Source organism: Molothrus aeneus, chromosome 13, assembly GCF_037042795.1.
Source record: "Molothrus aeneus isolate 106 chromosome 13, BPBGC_Maene_1.0, whole genome shotgun sequence".
Classification (NCBI taxonomy): domain Eukaryota; kingdom Metazoa; phylum Chordata; class Aves; order Passeriformes; family Icteridae; genus Molothrus; species Molothrus aeneus.
The window spans coordinates 9,978,802-10,000,000 of record NC_089658.1 but is presented as its reverse complement, the minus strand read 5'-3'; the positions used below and the strand labels follow the sequence as shown (position 1 = coordinate 10,000,000).

The window sequence follows — 21,199 nt, the reverse complement described above, 5'->3', positions numbered from 1 at the left end:
AGAGCAGAAGCTTGACACTACACAATCTGCACTCAGAGAGCAGGTGAGAAATTATTTTAGGATGCTGAGTATGGTACTGGAGACACTGTAGAGCTCCCCATATTTCCCAAACTGCATTTCTTGACCTACAATTCTAAGAACTCCTTCTGGAAGCTGCTAAGAAAATGGAAAGTCTCAATATTATGAGGCCTATGTGGTATGTTTTCATAAACATCTGCAGGCAGTCATAAATTCAAATTGTGAGTTTGTACATAGCAGATGCAGAGGAGGCAGAAATTCATTGTCTTAGTTGCTCTCCTGAGCTTTCCTTCTGTGCACAATCTTTTTTTGAAGAAGTTCTGCAAATAACTGGGAAAGAAAAGGACTAATTAAAAAATAATGTTTTCTTGCAAGAAAAAAACAAGAAAAACTTTTTATTGAACAAGATTTGTCTGCCGAGTCTGCCAAGATTTGGTCTCAGAATGCTGAAGGATGACTAACCATTCAACAGTGACTTTATTTTAGAAGTAAGGATTTAAAAACAGAGAAGGGGTAAAAGGCTGTCTTTAAGATGGAGTTTGATATAGATTGTGTTACATGGTTGTAGAGCTCACTGAAATTATTCCACTTGATATGTCATAAGAATCCATTCCACTATTAGAAATATTCAAACAATGTATTCCAGGCAGGTCTTAATACATTTTCCTCTTATTTCACATAAAGAAAATAAAATTACATTTCTCTAATTCTTGTCTCAACATATAGAAATAGATGGGATGTGTACTTGGAAAGGTGACTGGTACTTGCTTCTATACAAAATGCACTGCTGAATTTTTGTCTGTTAGTACCATAACAAAGCTTATACAACTTTGTCTCTACTGTAAAATATATGGTAGCATTTTTGGGGTATTCAAAGAGGGAGATCTGTTTTTTGAGAGAAGATAGAAAAGTCAAAAGGTGTAGGTACAAAGCTCTGTGTCTCCCAGGGCTGTGTAGGTAACTAAGTAATGCCATATAAATGTCTACTTTGTATATCCCGTGAAAAAGAAACTACAGTTCCTCTTTTCCAGAGTATTGGCACTTGCTAGCTTGGCTTAAGCTCAGTTAAAATAAACTGATTGCTTGATATCATGTGAAGGCTTGATTTTTTTCTGCAATAGACTAAGTGTATGTGATTAATTACAGGAGATAATCTGATGTGCTGAAAAGTAACTGCTCTAGGAAATATGAAATGATTCTCATCCATGTATGTTTATATATGAGTACAATTACTGCTTCCCAATGAAAACTGAACTTTGATGCTGTAGGAGGTCTCTTGTCAGCCAAGGATAGTGTTTGATCTGTGATTGATTTAACTGTCCTCTACCCCTTTAGGTATCTGATTGATTATTTTTCTCCTTTATCCTGTATGTATTGAATTTTTCTGTATCTGAAACAGTTCTAGGTGCTTAAATGTTTGTAAAATGAGTAAAAATACTCTCTTCCTAGAAAGAACTTTGCAAAAATCTAGGAGAGCATGTTAAGCAACTTGAAAAATTGTTGGAAGAAACCAAATGTGAAAAAACTGAAATAATAAATCGACTGACAAGAAGCCTAGAAGAAAGCCAAAAGCAGTGTGCAAATTTACTCCAAACAGGTCAGCCTTTTACTTATACTATTGCCTTGCAGAAATATCTTCATTTTTTTCCAAATGTGAAATTGCATGTTGATGTTTCTATGGAAGTAGAATCAAGATCAAGCTAATTGTGTTCTAGACTGTTTGCTATGCAGTGGATTAGTCAGATTGAAAGTTCATTCTAGACTAAGATGTGAAAACCAAATAGAAATAAAAGTAGACATCATCTCCAAACCCCAAACAACAGTGATTAAAGTTTTCATACGTATTTTGTGCTGCATGTGTGTAAACCTTGTTTCCTACTAAACAACAGGGTTTGGATGCAAGTTACTTAATTTTGTATTGAGGTGCTTGACTTGAATTCAAGTCCTGGTGAGAAGAATTGTTTTGGGAGCTGGAGGCTGATTTTTGGAAACCTGTATCATAGAAATAGATTGTGGAATGTTTTGCAGTTTGTGTGTTTGACTTTTGCCTACCTTCACACATTGAAGTCTTTTCATAGCAATGTATTTAGTAACTGTTAGTGAGCCCAAGGAAATAGAAACAGTAATGTCTATTGCCAGAATCAACACTGCTATTTTTAATAGAGATCTTCAGATTGCATGGACTTTCTTGCATGTTTCTGACTTGCTCTTTTTCTCCCTTTTCTCCTACAATAGGCTCAATGCAGGAGACGAATCAGTTACGGTTTCAATTGCAGCAAGCTCAGTCTGCACAGATGATAAGCAACAACATGAACAAGGCTTTGCAGGTTAATTTTATTGGATATTTTATGTTTGAATAAAATGTTTTCATTTGATGGTGGGGGGAGAGGCATTATTACTTAGAGGTTGGTGGTTGAAACATTTTAAATTTTTGGAGGAAACAAGTACATCATCTTTGACTACTTCCTCTCCCAGTGTTGCATGTTGGACTTCCTCCCTCCCCACCAATTAAAACACAGCTGGGCAATTGGATTGGCACAAATCTGATATCATGCTTCTGTCCAACCTGCTTTTGGAAAAAAATTGAATGTAAATTCTGTGTGCTTGTAGTCCTGTCATTCAAGGAGGAGAATACCATGTTCTGAAATTTATCCTTTGTCAGCAAAAGGGAGTGCTACAAAGTCCTCTGTAAAGCATCAGTGGAAGTCTGTGTTTCCAATTCACATGTTTGATTTAAATCTGTTGTCTTGGAAACTGTGATTCCTACTAAGTACTAGAGTAATAGCTCTTTCTCCAGGTATGTACTTTTCTGTTGTCATCCATTTTGCTGTACAAGGACAGCAGGAATGCAGAAGAGCAAAAGAAATAATACTTCATAGATGGACTGTAACAAGAACAATAGGGAATATTTCTTGTATATTTTAACAAGTTTTTAGTTTTAATGTATGCTTTGCTAGAGGTATCAGAAATGAAAAGTGAAAGTATAAATAAGTTAATGCTAGATAATTCAACTAAATGCAGCTAAATACAACTACATTGAGAAGGAAGAGCTCCATGTGTTTGTTTTCTTTGGTAGAGTTATCATGGGCCTGTTATGTTGTCTTGGAGTCTCTCTGGTCAGTGTAATTTTTTTTTTCCTGTCTCTTCCTTTCAGGAAGAATTAATGGAACTGAAAGAAGAAATAGCTTTGTATGAATCTGCTGCCAAGCTTGGAGTATTTTTGAATGATGCAGGTGGAGAGCGACCTACGAGCCTGGGTGATTCCTATGTAGAGCTGGGAATTAAAAATATCACAGGGAAGAAGCCAAAATTCTGCAGGTATTGAGTGATTCTTGTGGAAAGAAAAATTTTAAATCCTTAAGAAATCATGCAAGTTATGTGTAAAAAGAGGGTTCTACTGGATCAACAAATAGGTTTTTGATAGATAATTGAAATACTGCTTGTATTGCCAGGTAATCTGAGAAACAGAAACTGTACTAATACCATAAAACTAATTAATAATCTTGGTTGCTATTTAATAAGTCTTCAGATTTTATAGGGACTATATTGCTGTTCCTTTAGTTGTTGAATTATATTCATGGATACTTTTCTTGCTCAAAGACTCCACACAGTTGCTTAAAGCTAAGGCTGTCTTTTACATCAACCAGTGGAGTTGCTTTAAAACTCTTCTCATTGTGTGAGAATGATTCTTTTGAGGAAACAGCTGAATTAACAAGTTCTCTGTAAATTAATTGCAACTTGATGGAAAAGCTTTGATATTCATGTCCTCTTATGCTTTTTACTATTACATCTTAGACATCCTGGTATTTCTGGTAGCATTAGTTACTCTTGTCTTTGCTACCACTGCCTTTCAGCTAAATGATTTTTGTTTCTTAAATACTGAACTGGTTGTGTCTTTCCTGATAGTGCAATACAGAACAGAGACATGGATAAAGAACTCTCTAAAGATGAAATTATTGTAGAATTAAAAGCTGAGCTGGAACGTTTATTGAACAGTAATAAAATGAAGAGAAACCACATTACTCAACTACAAAATAGTCTTAAGGATTGCCAGAAGACACTAGAGGAATACAAGCAGTTGAAAGCAGAAAAAGCATCAAGAGATTCAGAGGTTTGTTCTTTTACACTTCTTTAAAAGTCAAGTATTCCTGGTTTTGGTGAACAAAACCAAAGCTTCTCATAAGAAGAGATCAAAAATTTATGCACAGCTGAGTATTCATAGCAACTCTGGGTTTGTATCTTTGGTTGAAAAGAAAAGAACTGAAGCAGAACCTGGGCAGCCTATGCATTATTGAGTCCTAAAATGATGTATTATATGCTTGAGAGTGTCTGGTGTCTGCCCTGCTTATGTTAGAAGTAAATTTCATAGGAAAAAGATGGTTTTCTTTAGCCAAAAGGACCTTGTAATTTCTGCAAGAGAGCTGATAGTACCATTAGATTATACAATCAGAACATTTAACAGATTGCCTTCAGAGGGCCTTCATGGGTAATTTCATCAAAAAGAAATCTCCTTGATATTGCATCTCTCTTCACCCCATTATTGCCTTCCCTCTGTGGATTGATCAGAGGTGCAGTATCTGTACGTGGAGACCTGGATGTGGGATAGGAATACAGTGTATGTGGGAAGTGTGCTCTCTGTTGGATGGCTGTTGTCATTCAGCTTGCAAACGCTACACTGAGTGTGTGCTTCTGCAAAGCTTTAAGAATTCATCTAGAATAGCAGTGATTCTGTGAACTTGCAGTGCAATAATTCCCTGTATTTTTAAGTACAATTTTTATTTGAAAACTGAACTTTTTAAGCACAATTTTTATTTGACAACTGAACTTTTTAAGCATTAACTGCTAAATCATTTATGTCTTGAAAGATATCATCTTAATTTTATTTATTTTTAGCCTGTCACAAATTTGAAGGATGCTTCTGATAATCTAAAGGAAGAAGTTCTCAGACTCAAAAAGGCTAATGAAGCTTTGCTACAGCAAGTTGAGGTAAGACAGAGATGCTGCTTACCACTACAGAAAAAAAAAAAATCACAAAAAACCCCCATCCCATGCTAAAAATCTCTGATTAGAAAAGGTTCTTACAACCCCATATTACTTGACCCTTGTTTGTCCAGGCCCATACTTCAACTATTGAAGAACTGAAGGAAAATGAAGAAAAACTGAAAAGCTTAAATCAAGACCTCTGTTGTCAGATGAGAAAGATGGTTCAGGAGTTTGATCATGATAAGCAAGAGGCCATTGACAGGTAAGTCTGTTAACTTAGTTTAGTTGAATTTGTGGATTTTCATCCTGCACACATAATCTTGTTCCAGCTATCAGGTACAAGAGGAGGTCAATGTTAGAAAGATATTTTCTTACAGAAAATTGAACCTAGGTAGTTAAAATCAGGTTATTTTTCCTTTCTTGGAATTGTAGATGTGAAAGAACTTATCAGCAACATCATGAGGACACCAAAGCACATTTTGAGAAGGAGCTGATGGAGAGGTTTGCTGTGGAAAAGCAGCTGCTTCTTCAAACTTCTGAAGAGACAATCTCGCAGTTAAAGTAAGACTTAGCATTATTTCCATTTTTACTGAAACTTTCATGTTTCCTGTCTGACTTTCACTGCTAGTTACACTTATTTTAAAGCTGGCTTGCTGTCTTCTGAGGCCAGTTGATAATAAGTAATCTGTCCTTTGAAGGGATAACATAGAGGAGCTGAACAAAGAGATTACTGCAGTGAAGGAATGTTACATTGGAGTTTGTCAGGAAAAGGAAACCTTGGAAACTACTTTAAGACAGAAATTTCAACAAGAGCAGCAGCTGAAGGAAGAGAAGGTACAAATGGAATTGCCTATAAACCATATAATTTCACTCATTAATATTACATCTTGAAAACAGAGTGTATTTAATTTTGTAAATGTTTGCAGAACCTACTTGGAAGAGATGCAGCTGAATCAGAAAGCTCATACATATAACTTAGTGATTTTTTTCATTAAGCTGGTGTTGTGTTCTGGGTTTAGAAATACTGTACAAGTAACTCTTTCCAATAGCTGTTTGTTTTCATATAGTGAACTTCCATAATTCTGACTTCTGAGGATGCTTAGTCAGCAGTATGAGCTTTTACATTCATAAGACATTTTCAAAAAACCCTGAATGATGATACAAAACTATATAAAACTGATACGAAAAACACAGTGGTTTTTTAAAGTAGTAATGAATTCAGACTGATTTGATTAAAAGCTTTGCTTTTATGAAGATACCAGTGTGCAATGACTGAAGCAGATCAGCTGCCTGGGTAAGCAAGTAGAGCAAAGAGGTGCAGTTCAAAGTATGAGGGCAGTAAAGATGCTTGATATGAAAACCTACTTTATGGCAATAGCCTATAATAATCTCTGATATAATATCTTAAAACACCTTTTTTGAGAGTTAAATCTCTTGTCTAGGTGTCATCTGTAAGATCAGTGCAGAGCCTCTAGAGAGTTAATCACGTGTCTCATGCATTCTCATAGTTTTGTACCAGAGCAGTTGTGCCTTGGAGAATACTTCATTTATTTTTTTTTTGGTCTAGCTCAAGAAACAGCTACTAGAAGAAAAAGAACTCTCCCTAAAACTTCTAAGGACTGAGCTTGAAGAGGAACACATCAGGTCCATGGCAGCAGCAAAGAAGCAGTGGCTGGAAGAGAAAAACCAGCAAGTTCAAGAGGAAGTTGCCTTAGCCAAAGTTCACTGGGAAAAGGAAGAAAAGGAGGTATGAAACTTAGATCAGGGAATTTCAATTTTTTTGTTGTTGTTTTGCTGTTTATTTTCAGGAACAGAACTTTAATTTATGTGCTACTATTCTGCCATTGGAAGTGGCTGTTAAGGATTTGTCATTTTAAAAGCTCTGGAGGAGTCATTAGATATTATACATGTTTCATATTTTTAAAGAAACCCAAGACCTTGCAAAGTAACAAACAGAACACCCTGGATGTCACAGCTGGTAATATGCTGGAGTTTTCCACCCTAATGCTTGAGTGAAGGTTATGCATTCTGGTATCATGTAGAAATGATCCTATCCCATAGGAGAAAGCTCTGATGACTCACCAAACTCCCTCTGTGCATGGTTTTTGTTCTTCTCCTGTTAGGGAGGATCATTGATGTGAACAGTGTTTCATTTGCTAAATGCCAGTGAAATCTGTTGATTTAAACACTGGAGAGATTTTCTTAAAAGAAATATCTTTTTCCTTAGAATAAAGAACAAGTCTTTGCCAAATTAGAAAGAGAATGGCAAAGTAGGCTGGAAGAAGTGAGAAGAACTGTAGTTGAATGTAATGACTGCAGCTGCCAAACTGACCAAGTTGTGGATGAAGCTTCAACAAAAGAGTTAGAAGGGACTGTTGAAGACCAGAGGCTGCAGATCCAGAAGGCTCTGAAAGAAAATACAGCCTCTGAAGAGGCCTTAAAAGCATTTCAATTAGAACTGGAAAGTAAATACTGTAAAAATCTTGCCAGCCAGGTAACGAATAAGTGTTCTATCTACCTGGAGTCTCTGAAACTGCTGTGTCCACTTTAGTCACCTTAAAAAAAAAAAAAAAAGAAAGTGGACTCCTTCACTAACTTCCTCTTAAGTTTAGTATTGATATTTGCTCTATTAGAAATAGAGTTCTTAAAGTTCTGAAAAAACTGTAGCATGTGGTTTGTTTTTCACACTGTTAAACAAGTTTTGCAGAAGTTCTGAACAGAACTGAGCCAACACTTAGATTTTATACTATTTTGTTAAAAATAAATGTAGTATTTTTAATTTTGGCATGATTTTTGCATCAAGAAATGCATGAAGTGCTGCTGGTCTGATTCTTTTGATTTCTATAAACTTAGGCAATCCAAACTGAAATCTGTTCTTGCACTGTTACATGAAAGTAATAATAAAAATGTATTCAGTATGCCTACCTACCTACCTACCTACTGAAGCAGGTTTTTTATCTGTTTAAAGGTAGATGCAGCTTTAGCCCAAGCTCGTGCCAAGTGGCTGCAAGAGTACAAACTAAATCTAAAGACAGAACAAGAAAAATGGGAAAAGGAACACCAAAAGACTACAGCAGAGCAGGTAGCCCAAAATACTGCTATATGTGTGTTGATAAACAGTTAAATCTTCCAAATCCCATATAGTACTGGAATGAATGTAGACATAGGCACAGGGAGTCACTAAGGAAAGGTGTTTCCCTATAAAAGGAAAAGCCTATATAGGTTTAATTTTTATTAAATAAATTGAAAAAATCTCCAATAGATTTTTAATGACTCAAAGTTATGTTTTGTCTATCTATGAATGTGTGTATGTATTTCTAATGACTGTGTTGTTTATTTCCCAGTTAGCCATGGTTCTCTCAGCTGCTGAGGAGAAATGGAAGAAAGAATATGAAAGTACAGAGACATCTGGACTAAGAGTTAAAGAACTTGAAGAAAAGATAATTTCTCTGAGGAGGGAATTGGAGCTAAAGAAAGAGGAAATCCCTGCAGCTGTCAAAGCAGAACTAGCAAAAGCCCGTGTGCAGTGGAACAAAGAAAAGCAAGAAGAAATTCTGCAGATACAAGAGCAAAATGAGAGAGACTACCAATCATTCTTAGATGATCATAGAAACAGAATTAAAGAGGTCCTTGCAACAGCAAAGGAGGACCTTGCAAAGCAGAAGAATGACCTCTCCATTCAGAAAGAGGCAGAAATCAAGATGTTACTAGAGCAAAAACAGCGGGAATGGGAGGCTCAGGAGGCCAAGAGGCTGCAGGATGAAATGAATGGGTATGAGGAGAAAACTCTGCTTGAGCTGGAGTATTTGTTGAGAGAAATGCATGAAGAACTGGTCAAGTGCACACAGAGTAAACATTCTTGGAAGGACAAGGGTTTTGAATCTCATGTTCAATTAACCAGTCAAGGCAAAGACAAACTGAAGGCTTGTTTACAAAAGGCCTATAGAACCACAGTCTGCACGATTCTGGAAAAGAAAGAGCGAGAATGGCAAGAGGTAATGCTTCTGTAAGTTATAACTGCCAATTGGAAAAGGGATTTAAGAAGTCACTAAGGCCTGTTTTCTTCCATGAAATATCCATGTAATTGTGAAAAATAGAAAATTCAACATTTGTGTTCATTGATAAATGTACTCTAGAACTGAAAGGAGACTAAATTTACCATCAACAAGTGAAATGGAAAAGGATGTAGCTTTGATATCTTGAGTCTTTAAAGAAGAAAAGGTCAGGTTAGGAATGCCATTTATACAAAGACTTGTAAATGAAGGAGATTAGTCCACCTGCTTGAGGTTGGGAGTCTGTTAAAGGCTTTTGTAATCTCTTTGATGGGCTGTAATGACAGAACTCACCTCAGATTTTTGCATCGCTGCAAAATCCAGTTTGCAGTGGTGATTGGACAGTGATTGTGGATCATGTTACACTTTTTTTTCCTCCTCTTTATACAAATAAAGATGAAAACCTTGCAGAACTAAAAATCCTTTTTGCAAGTTGCCTGCAGTAGGTCAGTTTGTCAGTCAGTTCTGTTTTGGGAATAAATGTCTTGCCTATTTTATTGTGCCTCTAGGAAATCTTTTTCAGTGTGCCTGCTCAAATGTGGAAAGATGTCTTACCCTCTTCTAGAGGAGTTTGGGGCTAAGTCAAATTGTGTCCCAAAGCCCTTGTTTCTGTTGTTTTAGCAGATTCCTCTTCTTGCAGTGCTTATGCTTGTAATAAGTTTTTTGTTGTGGGGAGCATCCCACCGGAAATGCCATTGCTACCCAGCAGTTAATAGCTGGGGAATTATCTGAGAATAAGAAAGAGAAAATACCTTGTTTTTCAAGAGAAGATGAGATGTTACCATTTCTTTCATGTTAATATATTTCTGTTCAGCAAGTGGGTCTGAAAGGTTTTCATGTCACAAGTCATATCCACGATGATAAAGAGAATAATATTTTCCTTTGCCTTATGCACCTTTTGCAGTGGAAATGAAATGTCTCTTGGTAAACTGTTTAATATGCCCTTGAATCTCAAAACATTGGTTGGCTTGAACCACCTTATCTACTGAACTCTTTTTAATTTCCTAGTAATGTCTTTTCTCTTTAAAAAGCAAGTTGTCTTCAGCTGTTCAAAGACAGGGTATAGTTCTGCAATGTTAAGGGCTACTGACATTTCCAAATAATACTCAAGATATTCAGGCACTGCTGTTGCAATGATTTATGCTAAATACAACTTCTATATCAGAGAATAGATGTTTTCTTTACAATTTGACTTCTAATCTGTGGTTCTACTGCAGGTTTAAAGTACCTGTGTTAAAATTCCTAAAGCTACTTGGTGACCAGGATTGGTTGTGGTGTGGAATGCTTTTTTTGCTGTGTTGTGTTTTCAGGAAGTGTTTTTCAATTTCAGAAATATGAAGAGCTAGTGAGTAATGCAAATAAAGAATCGTACCCTTACCCACAACATGGTGCAGGAAACACTGGGGATGTGGCAAGGCCCCCTGTGTGCAGTGTTGGACACCAGGCAGAAGCACAAAGGAGACTGAGAAGACAGACACCCTTGCAGGAAGCAGGAACAGATAAAGGTATTGGGTTTGATCTTAATCTGGCAGATTGCATATCATCAAATTGAGCTTGTTTGTAGCATTCTTTAATATTCAATGTCCTCTTGATGACCCCCATGCGAAGTTAGCTAATTAGTAAATATTTGGGTGACAGAGGAAGATACAGTTTTTCTGACTGTAAGGTGGCTTAATACTGCATAAGCTCAGTTAAAGTCACAAATTGCAACAAATGATACTGGTCTCCAGTTTACTGATTTAATGCTGGCTTTGAGGTTTCATTTTATCAAATGCTAGTAACTTTCTGCTTTTTAAAGCCATTCTTCAGGAGGAAAGAAATAGCTGTCTCATCTGCTAGAGCAATGTGTATTCTTTGGGGGTTGTTAGCAGCGCAGCCTTTGGAGTATATAACAGTTCACATGCAAGGCAGTGTTAGCCATGATATGCAGGGTATGGTCTAAATTATGTTTTGTAAATGGGTAATACTAGATTGGAGCTTCAAAGATTGAATTGTACTGCTTGCTCTTGGCAGTACACCAACAAGGAATTCTGCATTCATGTAAAAGATAGTATTGTGTCAAGAACTTGCTTGACCTGGCATGGTAGTCTTCTCTGGTTCTTTTGGTCAAGAATGTAGTTGAAAAAAGTGTGAATCCCTGGGTGGTGTTCCTCTCCTTTTTTTTTTTTTTTGTTTTTCCCCTTCTTCCTTATCCCCCCACTCCCTGAGCCTAGTATGTAGTTTGGCATTGTAGCTCTTCCCAAGGCTGTCACGTGTACTATGGCAAAACTGGAGCCAGTGTAGATGGGAAAAGCTCCATGGGAGGGACAGATGTCCCTGGGGCTTTCTGTTTAGCTTGAGATCTTACGCAAGTGAAAAACATAAAGCAACAAAACCCAAGGGAGTTTTTGGCTCTGTGCCTGTAGTGTGGCTTGAATTCCTTCAGCACCAGCATCAGAGTGATCTATTAGCACAGAACAATAGCAGCACTGCAGTGCTCCTGCCTCTAGAGCGCCCTGGCCTGGCTGTGGGGAGCAGCCAGTGCTGGCCTGGAAGGAGCCCAGTCTTTGTGTATCCCTTAACCAGGCTCAGACATGTGTGAGGCTTTCCAGCTGCGACATTTCCTTCAGCTGACTTCAAAAGACCCTGCTTGGCTGTTCTTATTTAAAAAAAAAACCTAAAAAAATTCTAAAAGCTTTAACCTGCAAGTCTTTTTACTGACTGAAGAAATCAGATCATCACTGATGGAGGTGCACTGAGGCTGTGAGGGCTGTATGAGTTTATAGATGCTGCTGCACCGTCTGGAATAGGGTACCAGTCTCTTGTGATTAGTTAAATTGGGCTAAAATAGTACACACTTTCCAGTGAGAAGAGGACTAAGTAGAACACTGAAAATAGGTTGGGCTTGATTCTTTTTTTTGGTCCCATGTTGATGTATAACTTTTAGCAATTACTGTTGCAAGTCAGAAATGTACAAAAAGGAACTTTGGGTCTCAGGAAGATTTGTGCTGCAAGCACTCCTGCCAGGAGCTTGATAAAAGAGGCTGTGTGCCAGGACTTGAAAAGAAAGCTGGAGATGGCCCCCAAGCATCTTCAGCTTGCTGTGAAGGAATATGAAGCTAGGTCAGAGCAAATCCAAGGTTAGGATTGATAGTCACCTAAAGACAACTTTGATTCTCTCATCTGTAGCATCTTTTAATTTTCAGTGGATACTGGGGTTTTGGTTATTGTCCTCAAACAAAAAAACCCCTCACCACAATAAACTGAGAAAACCTACTAAGTTTTATCTTGTATCTTTATATCTCAAAGGCACAGTTGCTAACCCACAAATTAATAATTCTTTTTCAATGTTTGTCAAAACCACCCTTGTTATTTTTTTATCCTGTCCTTTGTCTCCAAGTATACTTGATATCTCAGTTTTGTGTTAGTAATGGTATATGAAGGCCTGAAGCTTATTTAATTACTGTATGAGATGATTTTTATATTCAGACTTCATTGAAGTGTGCCTGCTTGTTACTGCAACAGCTGTACTGCAACTAATGATGCTTGGTGACATTGAGGTCTTGTACCAGAGGCAGCAGTTATAACATAAGTATCTCTTGAACTTGGATTTAGAGAAATGCAGTGAGTTATGGTTCGGCTTTTTTTTTTTTTTAATAGAAAATGAGATGGTTCCAGGAGCTGTAATTGCACAAAACTCTGAGATGAAGACCAAACTGAAAGACCAGGGATCACCACCAAGGTATTTAAAAAAACAAAGAAGATGATTTCTTATTTTGGGAAGATATAAGTTGGTTTTTTTGTGCAGTATGATGTGTATGCATTTCAGGTCCCTGTCAAGGGAAGGCATCTCAAAACCTTGTGCATCCTCTGACTCTGTGAAAGGTCTGGAAGAAATGCGTGCTCACTACATCAAAGCTTTGAGCAAGATTAAGTGTAAGTACTAAAGCCTTAGTTAAAGATTTAGTGGAGGAAAATAAATTACTTTGTTGCTTCTTCCTTCAGCCAGCTTGGACAGGAATCTGACAACCAAATCACATGAGAAGTAAATTTTTCCATCTTACTAGAGTGACTGTGAGAAATGGAATTGTCACCCTAAATTCAACATGTAATTGTGATGGGCAAAGCCTTGTTTTACCATCCTTGCTTTGTTGTACTGTAGAAGGTCTTTTAAAGTGGTAAAGTGCATTTTGAGAAATGATCTTGTTTCTCCAGAAAAAAAAAATCTACCTAGACTGCAGCTTCTTCCGGGAGAAAATCTGCTTTTCTCTTGTGCTGTATCCTGTCTTCTGGCTTCGTCAGCAACCTTCTCTCTGAGGAGAAAGGATTAAGTGTAGCACCTGGTCTTACCTGAGTGCAGCAGGTCCCCAAATTTCTGCATGGCCATTGAAAAGTGTCTAGACCCATATTTTTACCAGCCAAAATTCCTCCCAGATCCCCTGCTTAAGATGCAGAATCAGATCACAGAATTCCTTTCTGATGCTTCACATTGACCTTCTGTGGTTTGCCCTGACACTCATCCAGTAGGCAGCAATGGGCACAAGGATTTGGTGGAATGTTGGCAGGTAAATCCATGTCCTTGCCGACTTGTTCCAGGTCTGCTAGACAATCCCAGTTTGTGGTGTTGGCTTCTTCCCCACTCTGGGGGAAAACTGGTACTAATGAAGTGTGTTTGTAGGTGATATGCTTTGTTATATCCGTGAAAGTAAGGAACGAGCTGCTGAAATGATTAAAGTGGAGGTTTTAAGAGAGCGCCAAGAGACAGCACGGAAAATGCGCAAATACTACTTGACATGCCTTCAACAGCTGCTCACTGATGATGGCAAACATGAAGGGTGAGTTCAAGGATGTTTGGAAATGGCTGTTGGCTGTGCAAGAGGTGTGTAGATCTCAGGCTGGTGTTTGTCCACCTTGGAGCAAACGGTGCCTGGCCTGAAGTCTTGCCAGGGTCTGAGTGTTGGTGCCAGGTCACTGCTGAGCTGCCTGGCACACTGTCCTGTCAGTATTCTCTGACTCTGCCTTGAAGTAAACTGTAGAGTTGAATTACCCTTAAACTTGGTTTTGGTTTTTTTTTTTTCCCACATGTTCTGCAATTCTTGACAGAGCTGAGAAGAAAATAATGGATGCTGCCAGTAAACTTGCTACGATGGCCAAAGGGCTGGAAACGCCTCTTCGGCCCATTCCCCAGCGCAAATCTGCCCGCCCAGGTGAGCAGCATTCTGTGGTCCTGCTCTTCTTGAGCACACTGATTTAATGCATGTAGTAATGAAAATGCTTTTCTTCCAGTATTAACATTGTCTTTAATTATCTGTCTCTTTGCCTCCTCTCCTAGCTCTGCATTTAAATTCTGATCCTGGAGGTGAGTGCTCCAAGAGAGATTGTGTGCTTCAGTCAAGGTCACACCATGTGGAAAGCAAATCATGTAGTGAAAGCAGTACTGAAAAAGACACTGATAAAGTTGTCCAGAAGCGTGTTCCATGTGACTTGAGACAGCAGTTTGATGCAACACAGACCAAAACTCAACATGTGCTTTGTGAAACAGTGACTTCAGGTATTCAGAACAGGAATAATTCTCAAAATCTGGATGGTTCATGTAGAGGTGCTCTACCAGGATGCTACCCAAATGAAGATGGAAGAAGAGAAAAATATGGCCCTGTTGCAAATATAGACAAAGGACCATTGTGTGCTGTGAGTAATGGTGATGCTCCTCCCTTTGCTGGTCAGGGAGCACTACAAAATATGCAAATACGCAGGGCTACAAATGGCCCCAGCAGCTCTGGGCCAACTCATCATGTGTTTAAGAGCAAGAATGGAAGAACGGGCTTGAAAGAGGGTAAATGTATCCAATCATGTGGAAAATGGAAAACTAAGTCTAAGAGAAGTCAGGAATTTGATTTTAAAGACCCTCCAGAAAGAGATGAAGGAAGCAGTAGTGAATGGAGTTCTGGGAATGGAAGCATGTATCTGGATTGTGGTGAAATGCCTCTCTTGTATCCTCAACAAAAAGCCAATACTAATATTCAAGCACAGACTGTGGACTGTGAAGAGTTTCCTCACCTCAGGTCATTTTCTCCTGCGGATGAAAATGTTACTTCTCGGAGAGACATTTCTAGTGGCAGTGGCAAGACTCTCAGTACAAAAAGCAGCACAAAAGTTTACAGTAGAGGCCAGCAAATAACAAACCCAGAGCATACTTCATTCCTCAACTCTTGACAAATCGAATTCAGCTGTCCCACATCTCAATGCAACATCAGATTCAAATGTAGGAAAATGCTGCAACAAATGCTTGGAGAAAAATGGTGTGGGATCCCCAGTCTCAGCAAGATAGTGTTTTTTAATTAGCCCACTCTCTCTCTAACTTGAACCAATGCCAGCAGTCCTCGTTTGAAGGAAAGAATTAACTTGATGTTTAAATAAAGTGTGATGATTGAGGAAAATCTTTCCTACCCTGTCCATTTCGTGATCAATTTTACATGAACAAATTTTATCAAGTTACTTGAAATATTGCTGCAGACTTTTCTTTACTCTTGTAATAACACTTTGATGAATGTTTATAGTGCACTAGATACCAATTTATTAAATAGAATCTATTTTTATATTCAATTTAGTGTGCAGTGTTTATCTAAAACCAAGCTACTGTAACTTGTGGTCATTTTTAAAATGGTTATCAAAATTCCTTCAGAGTGTAATGAGAGATGTTTGAAGTTAGTGTTTTAATTGACTTTTCCATTTTGAAGGACCTCCTGTAACCCTCTGTTTGTGTTCCCACAACAAGAGCAAATATGCTTGCATTTTTTCATTAAATTATCATAACAAATCACGTTTCAATTGTTTTTCCCTTTGATACAGCAAAAAATAGCTGATACTGGGTGTAAGAAAGGTATCTTAAGTTAGAATGACCATATTCCTGTAGGTGTTTCTTAATTTACTGTGTTATCAGGGTAAACTGAAGATGTGGTACTTTGCCCTCCTGATGCTTAGAAATCTCCTATTTTACAGGCTTGCTCACATTTTAAAGAGAATTGCAAAATATATCTTTTTTCCTAGGCTTTTTCCTTTCCTTGGGATGGCATTTAATTTCCAGTGATCCTGTGATGGGCAGAGGATTTTGCTGCTGGTTATGCAGGGGGTGATTAAATCACACTTGTTGCAATTCAGTTATGGGCCAGCAATTCACAGCCACAGTAATATGGGAGTTCTAAGCAAAAAGGTTTTTCTTGCTATTGTTCTGTGACATTTGAAGAAAAAGTCTGACTGTTCTCTCAAAGATGTTCTGTATCCCTTTCATATGAAACATTTAAATGCTTATTTGTGGAAGTTGCTTATTTGGTCTTTTGGAGTTGAACATCACAGTTCAGTTTGAGAATCTTTCGAGTTTTAAGAGGAAAATAGTACAGAATCTGAAGATAAATGTGCTTAACTTCCTTTACAAAAATGTCCTGCATGTTTATATTCCAGGACAACTGGCGAGGCAGAATGCATTTTGGCTCTTGGTACACAGGCCTGGGTTGTGACTTGAGACTTTCACAGGCACTCTAACAAGAGACTTCTGAATTTCTTGGTGGCTTTCATGTTGCCCATAAATCCAACCCCACTTCCTCTTTACTGAGGTGGGGTTTGTCATCATCAGTGGGAGCAAACTGAGGCCATGAGAGACCGCTGGTGCCTAAACAAACACAGGCCGTGGTTAAGTTCAAGGGCCAAATTCCGAGCTCTTAACTGAGGAAATAGCTGTGGCCTTGTCTGCAAAGGAAAGTTTTTACTAGTTGTCCTCTAAGCCCCAAGTGGAGGCTTTTTTCCTTTTTTTTTTTTTTGCAATGAGTGGCTGTTTCTGGTTAGCTTAAACATTTTCCCAAATTCCACAAGGTAAAAAAGAAGCATATTTAGTCCTGTGTAAGATGTTTGAGTGTTTAAGCCAACACATCAGACTGATTCAATCATTGGCCAAGTTTAGAATCCAACCCAGCTTACAGATTTGATCTGTAGAAGTAAGCATCCAGCTATCCAGGACATCCCTGGCTGTTCAGACAGCAGCTGAGGGCCCATCATCTCATTGCTGTGGACCAAATGGAACTTTTCCAAATATTCCAGCTGAGGTGGGTGCAAAAGCTCCGTAGTTAACTCCCCCAAATGCCACAGTTGGTGACAATGTGCAAACTGATTTTAAAATTCTAAAATGTAACTTTTTGTAACACATTTCTGTTGCTTTGTTCAGTGTTGTATATGTAACTCTTACTGTGAATTTCCACAGCTTTTAAGAAATTCCCTGTGTTTAAAAGCTCAGTGGTGAGCTTTCAGTATAGAGTGAAGTAATTACTGATCCTACATATTAAATTTAGAAGCTGGGGCTGATGAGGAGGGACCTTCCAAATACAGCAAACAGAAGAATACCACTGCATTCTGCTACTTTGGGGATGTTAAAGAAAGTTTGACTGACTGACTGCTCTTGTATTGCTGTTTCAGTTGTGTTGTACTGGACAACTTCAGGGACCAAAACTGAAATGTATATAGGAATGTGAAGGTAAGTAAAGATTCAGTTAAATCCTTACTCACCTAATGTTTACTCTGTTTCTTGTTGCAGTGACAACACCAAGGAGCTCCAGAGCTGCCAAGGAGATTTGAAGTTTTGCTTAATGAAAATCAGCAGTAGAGGCCAAGAGATCTACCTTGAAATAGCAGCAATCATTCCCTGGTGAGTAAAGTTTAAGGTGCAAGATGATCCTTAGCCCAAGAATCAACAGCTCCTAGTCAAAAGTGTTCCTCAGCACTCCTCCTTCCAATGTCAGTAGGAAAGAATGAAGCAATTAACAGAGAAGCATAGGGGGTGGCAACTCCTGAAATTGGACAGCTGACACCAGTCAGCAAGGGGGATGTCATGTTGCAATATGTGTGCTTGGACTTGGATAGTTGAGCCAAGATTGTAGTAGAGTCACTAAATGAGTCTCTTAAAATAAGCCTGTCACATATTCCTACCCACTAGGTTATATGGCTGAAGGAACTTACCTGCTTTATTCAAGAACTGGTTACCTGCTGTTAGATGTTTTTGATTCAGATGATTCCAATTTCAGCACTGTTTATGCTGTAGGAGCCAGATCAAGTTTTATTCCAGTAATGTTGCAGTTTGGCACTATGTAACTTAAACTTTCTTTAACAACATCTCCAAAGTAGCAGAATGCAGTGGTATTCTTCTGGTTGCTGTATTTTTGTTCCCTGTATTTTCTTTGGCTGATTTATCTTGCAAATGATAAATTGAAAAAAATTAAAGGCAACAGTCTTGGTCCTACCATTCTTGATAGTTTTTAGTCTGGTTCAGCCAGTTGTCCATTCTGCAGAATTACTGTAATCTTTGCAAAATACTCTATCAGATTGTGAAAGCCTTTCAAGACTGCTATGATTAAATTCAAGTTCCCTAAGTATCACCTGTGGATATGCAACTAAGGAGATCTCTGGCTTGCTTGCATTCCCAGGCTTTACTTACCACCTTTGCAATTTCATATCTTGTTTGCCCCTTACCTCTTACATTACTTTATAGGTGGAACTTTCCTCTGAGGTTTGAAGATCTATTTACTGCTGTATCATGTCCCCTTTCCCATAAAATCTCAAGCTGGGTACACTTCTCAGAAGTATTGAGATACACAGTCACATATATATATATTTCAGTCATTCATCCTTAAAAATTGCTGTCAAAGCTATTCTTCTGCTGTTGGAACTCTGTTCTCATGTTTCCCTTTGTTCTGTGGGAGTTGCTAAGATTTCCCATTGAAATTTATTTTTCTCTTTTGTGCAGATTCACTGTGCAGTCCTGTCTCCCACAGTGTGGATGGCTCACAATGGAGACGATGGCAACCTGGCAGTGATACAGGAGCACATTACTTGCAGCTGTAGTGAGATTTCACCCAGCATTCTGATGCAGAGTACTTTGCACTTCCAAATTAATCATGCTCCTCTCTGTTCTTGTTGCTTGGGTAAATATTTCACTCTTGTGTAGACTTTGATGGTGATCTCTGTGAGAACCAAGGTTCTTCATTTCCCTCCTGTACATGCTTACCTACCAAGCGAGCTTTTGAGCCCAGTGCCTTTTTCACACTTGGTAAAATGAGTCTGTTTCCATCATGCAGCATTGCTTCTTTGTAAATGTGAATACAAGTAAAGAAATACATGTCTATTGCCAAATGTTCTGGCTGAATGCCATCCCTGGTGTTCTGGCTTCATCCAGATGACGAATGTTCCCTGTCAGCCTGCAGCCTAGTGAGAGGGGACAATGGTACAGAAATACTGTAATTATCTAATCAACTTTGCTTAGAATGTTAAGCAAATGCAATTCTTTAATACTCTGGCTTTACTATAGCTGTTAATTACCATGTGCAAATGCAATTTGTACAGCAAAACCGAGTAGAGGAAACATTCTCTTGTAAGTTACTTTACTCCCCTCTAGTGGTCTCACACCACACGTACGTTTATGTAACACTTCATCACCATACATTTAAGGACAGTGTTAGTATTCTGTAAAAACCAAAAGTCTTCTGGTAACTTCTCCTTCCTTCTGCTTCTCTTCTCTTCCATAGAAAAACCTCTTCATGGATTTGGGTTCTTGCCAATGAAGGTCTCTAAGTGAAATTTTCTTTATATGTTGACTTTAATTGAAGGCCAAACTGTACCCCCCAGCTTTAAAATCCGTACGTGCAGAAAAAGCTCAAAGCTATGTAGTAAACATTTATTTTCTGTGCCCTCAAAGGTCCTCACAGGGGGTGTTGTTGTCAATGCCATTGTGACTAAAACTTCAGCCAGGGCTGTAGAAACACCAGCAGAACCCAGTCCTGACTGCAGTGCTGCTCTGTGTGTGTTCTGTGGCACGTGCCAGGCTTTGGTGCGTGTCTAACACTGTTGGGGCCTGTGGGAGCCGTGGGACATAAGGAGCCTGTCAGATGACTGGGTTCCTCCTTTAAACTTGCCAGTTGGCCAATTTGTGTACTATGCAGCTTTCATGAGGTGGAAAGCAGGCAAGAACCTACAGGATCAGAATGGAAACTTTTTCTTTTCCTATATTTCCCTGGTTTGTTGCTCAAGTTACTGATGTTGTAATCCAGGTATGCAGCTCAAGCTACATTTAGCAATAGTTAATGGGTAAGTTCTTGTCTTTTTCTTTGGTTCCGGGAATCTGTATTTTAAACATAAATGACTTGCTAATGTCCTTGGAGAAGATAGGGTAACTAGTAAGAGACTTATCATCTGTTTCTGCTTAGGCAAAGGGTATAAAAAAAATGTAGATAGAGGATTCACTTTTCAGAGGTTAGTTGCTCTTTTCAAACTTCCCACTAGAAACATTTCCATTTTCTTGTAGAATGCTTTGGACTAATATTTTGAAGAAAATAAAGGGGAATAAAAAGAATATAGGGTCAATAAAGAAAATGTTGACAATTTTCCATATGAAAAAATACAGTTCTTCTAAAATCTTCACAGAATTGTTTGTCTTCATATTTAGCTATGGGAGAAAAATGGAAACATTCCAAGAATGAAAACATTTTAACACTCTTTGACTGGAACCTTTTGTTTTAAAATGAGTCTTGGTTTGTAAACTTTTGCAGCTCTAAAAAGTCAAAATTGAAACGAAACAGTTTAGGAGATTCAAATCCGGCCTTTTTTCCCCACGTGATTTTTCTTTTGTGGAAAACTTAAGTATCTCAGTTTCCTTCCAAACTGGAAGGAAACCAAATGTGAAAAGTAAAATCCTTCATAAAACGTAACTCCTGTCTTCCTGCAGTGCTCTTGCTAGAGATTATTTGCCTGTGTCAGCCATGCATGCTACAATAACCAATAGCTGGGGAAACCATTTCCTACACTTCTCAAGATTGTTCCCTTTAGGTCATTAGCAGATAGTTCTAATAAACATGAGCGGAGCCAGCAGAGGCTTTGACTCTATTTATCACTGCGGATGTCTGGGCAGTCCCTGTGGGAAGCTGTGACCAATTCATCAGCCAGGGAGTTTAACTTGTTCTTAACTCTTCTCATGAACAGCAGTGTCAACAGTCAAACTAAATCAAAATCATCCCCATGTACACATGTAGGAAGCAGTGTGTTCAACATGCAATGTTGAAACAAAATCATATGTAGAGCAGTAAAAAGCACACAGGCAGGCAGCTGGTGCAGGAGTTGCTTTACTCAATGAT

At 38.4% G+C, this 21,199-nt stretch overlaps 1 protein-coding gene across 1 annotated transcript in view; it reads left to right on the top strand.

Moving 5' to 3' along the window:
• The window catches only part of CEP152 (centrosomal protein 152), a 20,929-nt gene extending 5,093 nt beyond the window's left edge, over positions 1-15,836 (top strand). Inside the window, exons 8-26 of the mRNA XM_066558767.1 lie at positions 1-43; positions 1,468-1,615; positions 2,254-2,345; positions 3,173-3,336; positions 3,925-4,129; positions 4,912-5,004; positions 5,133-5,263; positions 5,434-5,562; positions 5,700-5,835; positions 6,569-6,748; positions 7,229-7,495; positions 7,970-8,083; positions 8,346-8,996; positions 10,384-10,558; positions 12,693-12,774; positions 12,862-12,968; positions 13,711-13,867; positions 14,136-14,239; positions 14,365-15,836. The exon at positions 1-43 is cut by the window's left edge and continues 158 nt beyond it. Of these exons, the coding sequence (XP_066414864.1) occupies positions 1-43; positions 1,468-1,615; positions 2,254-2,345; positions 3,173-3,336; positions 3,925-4,129; positions 4,912-5,004; positions 5,133-5,263; positions 5,434-5,562; positions 5,700-5,835; positions 6,569-6,748; positions 7,229-7,495; positions 7,970-8,083; positions 8,346-8,996; positions 10,384-10,558; positions 12,693-12,774; positions 12,862-12,968; positions 13,711-13,867; positions 14,136-14,239; positions 14,365-15,245 (3,859 nt within the window). The 3' untranslated portion in view covers positions 15,246-15,836. The remainder of the gene's footprint in view (positions 44-1,467; positions 1,616-2,253; positions 2,346-3,172; positions 3,337-3,924; positions 4,130-4,911; positions 5,005-5,132; positions 5,264-5,433; positions 5,563-5,699; positions 5,836-6,568; positions 6,749-7,228; positions 7,496-7,969; positions 8,084-8,345; positions 8,997-10,383; positions 10,559-12,692; positions 12,775-12,861; positions 12,969-13,710; positions 13,868-14,135; positions 14,240-14,364) is intronic.
• Positions 15,837-21,199: the final 5,363 nt, after the last annotated feature.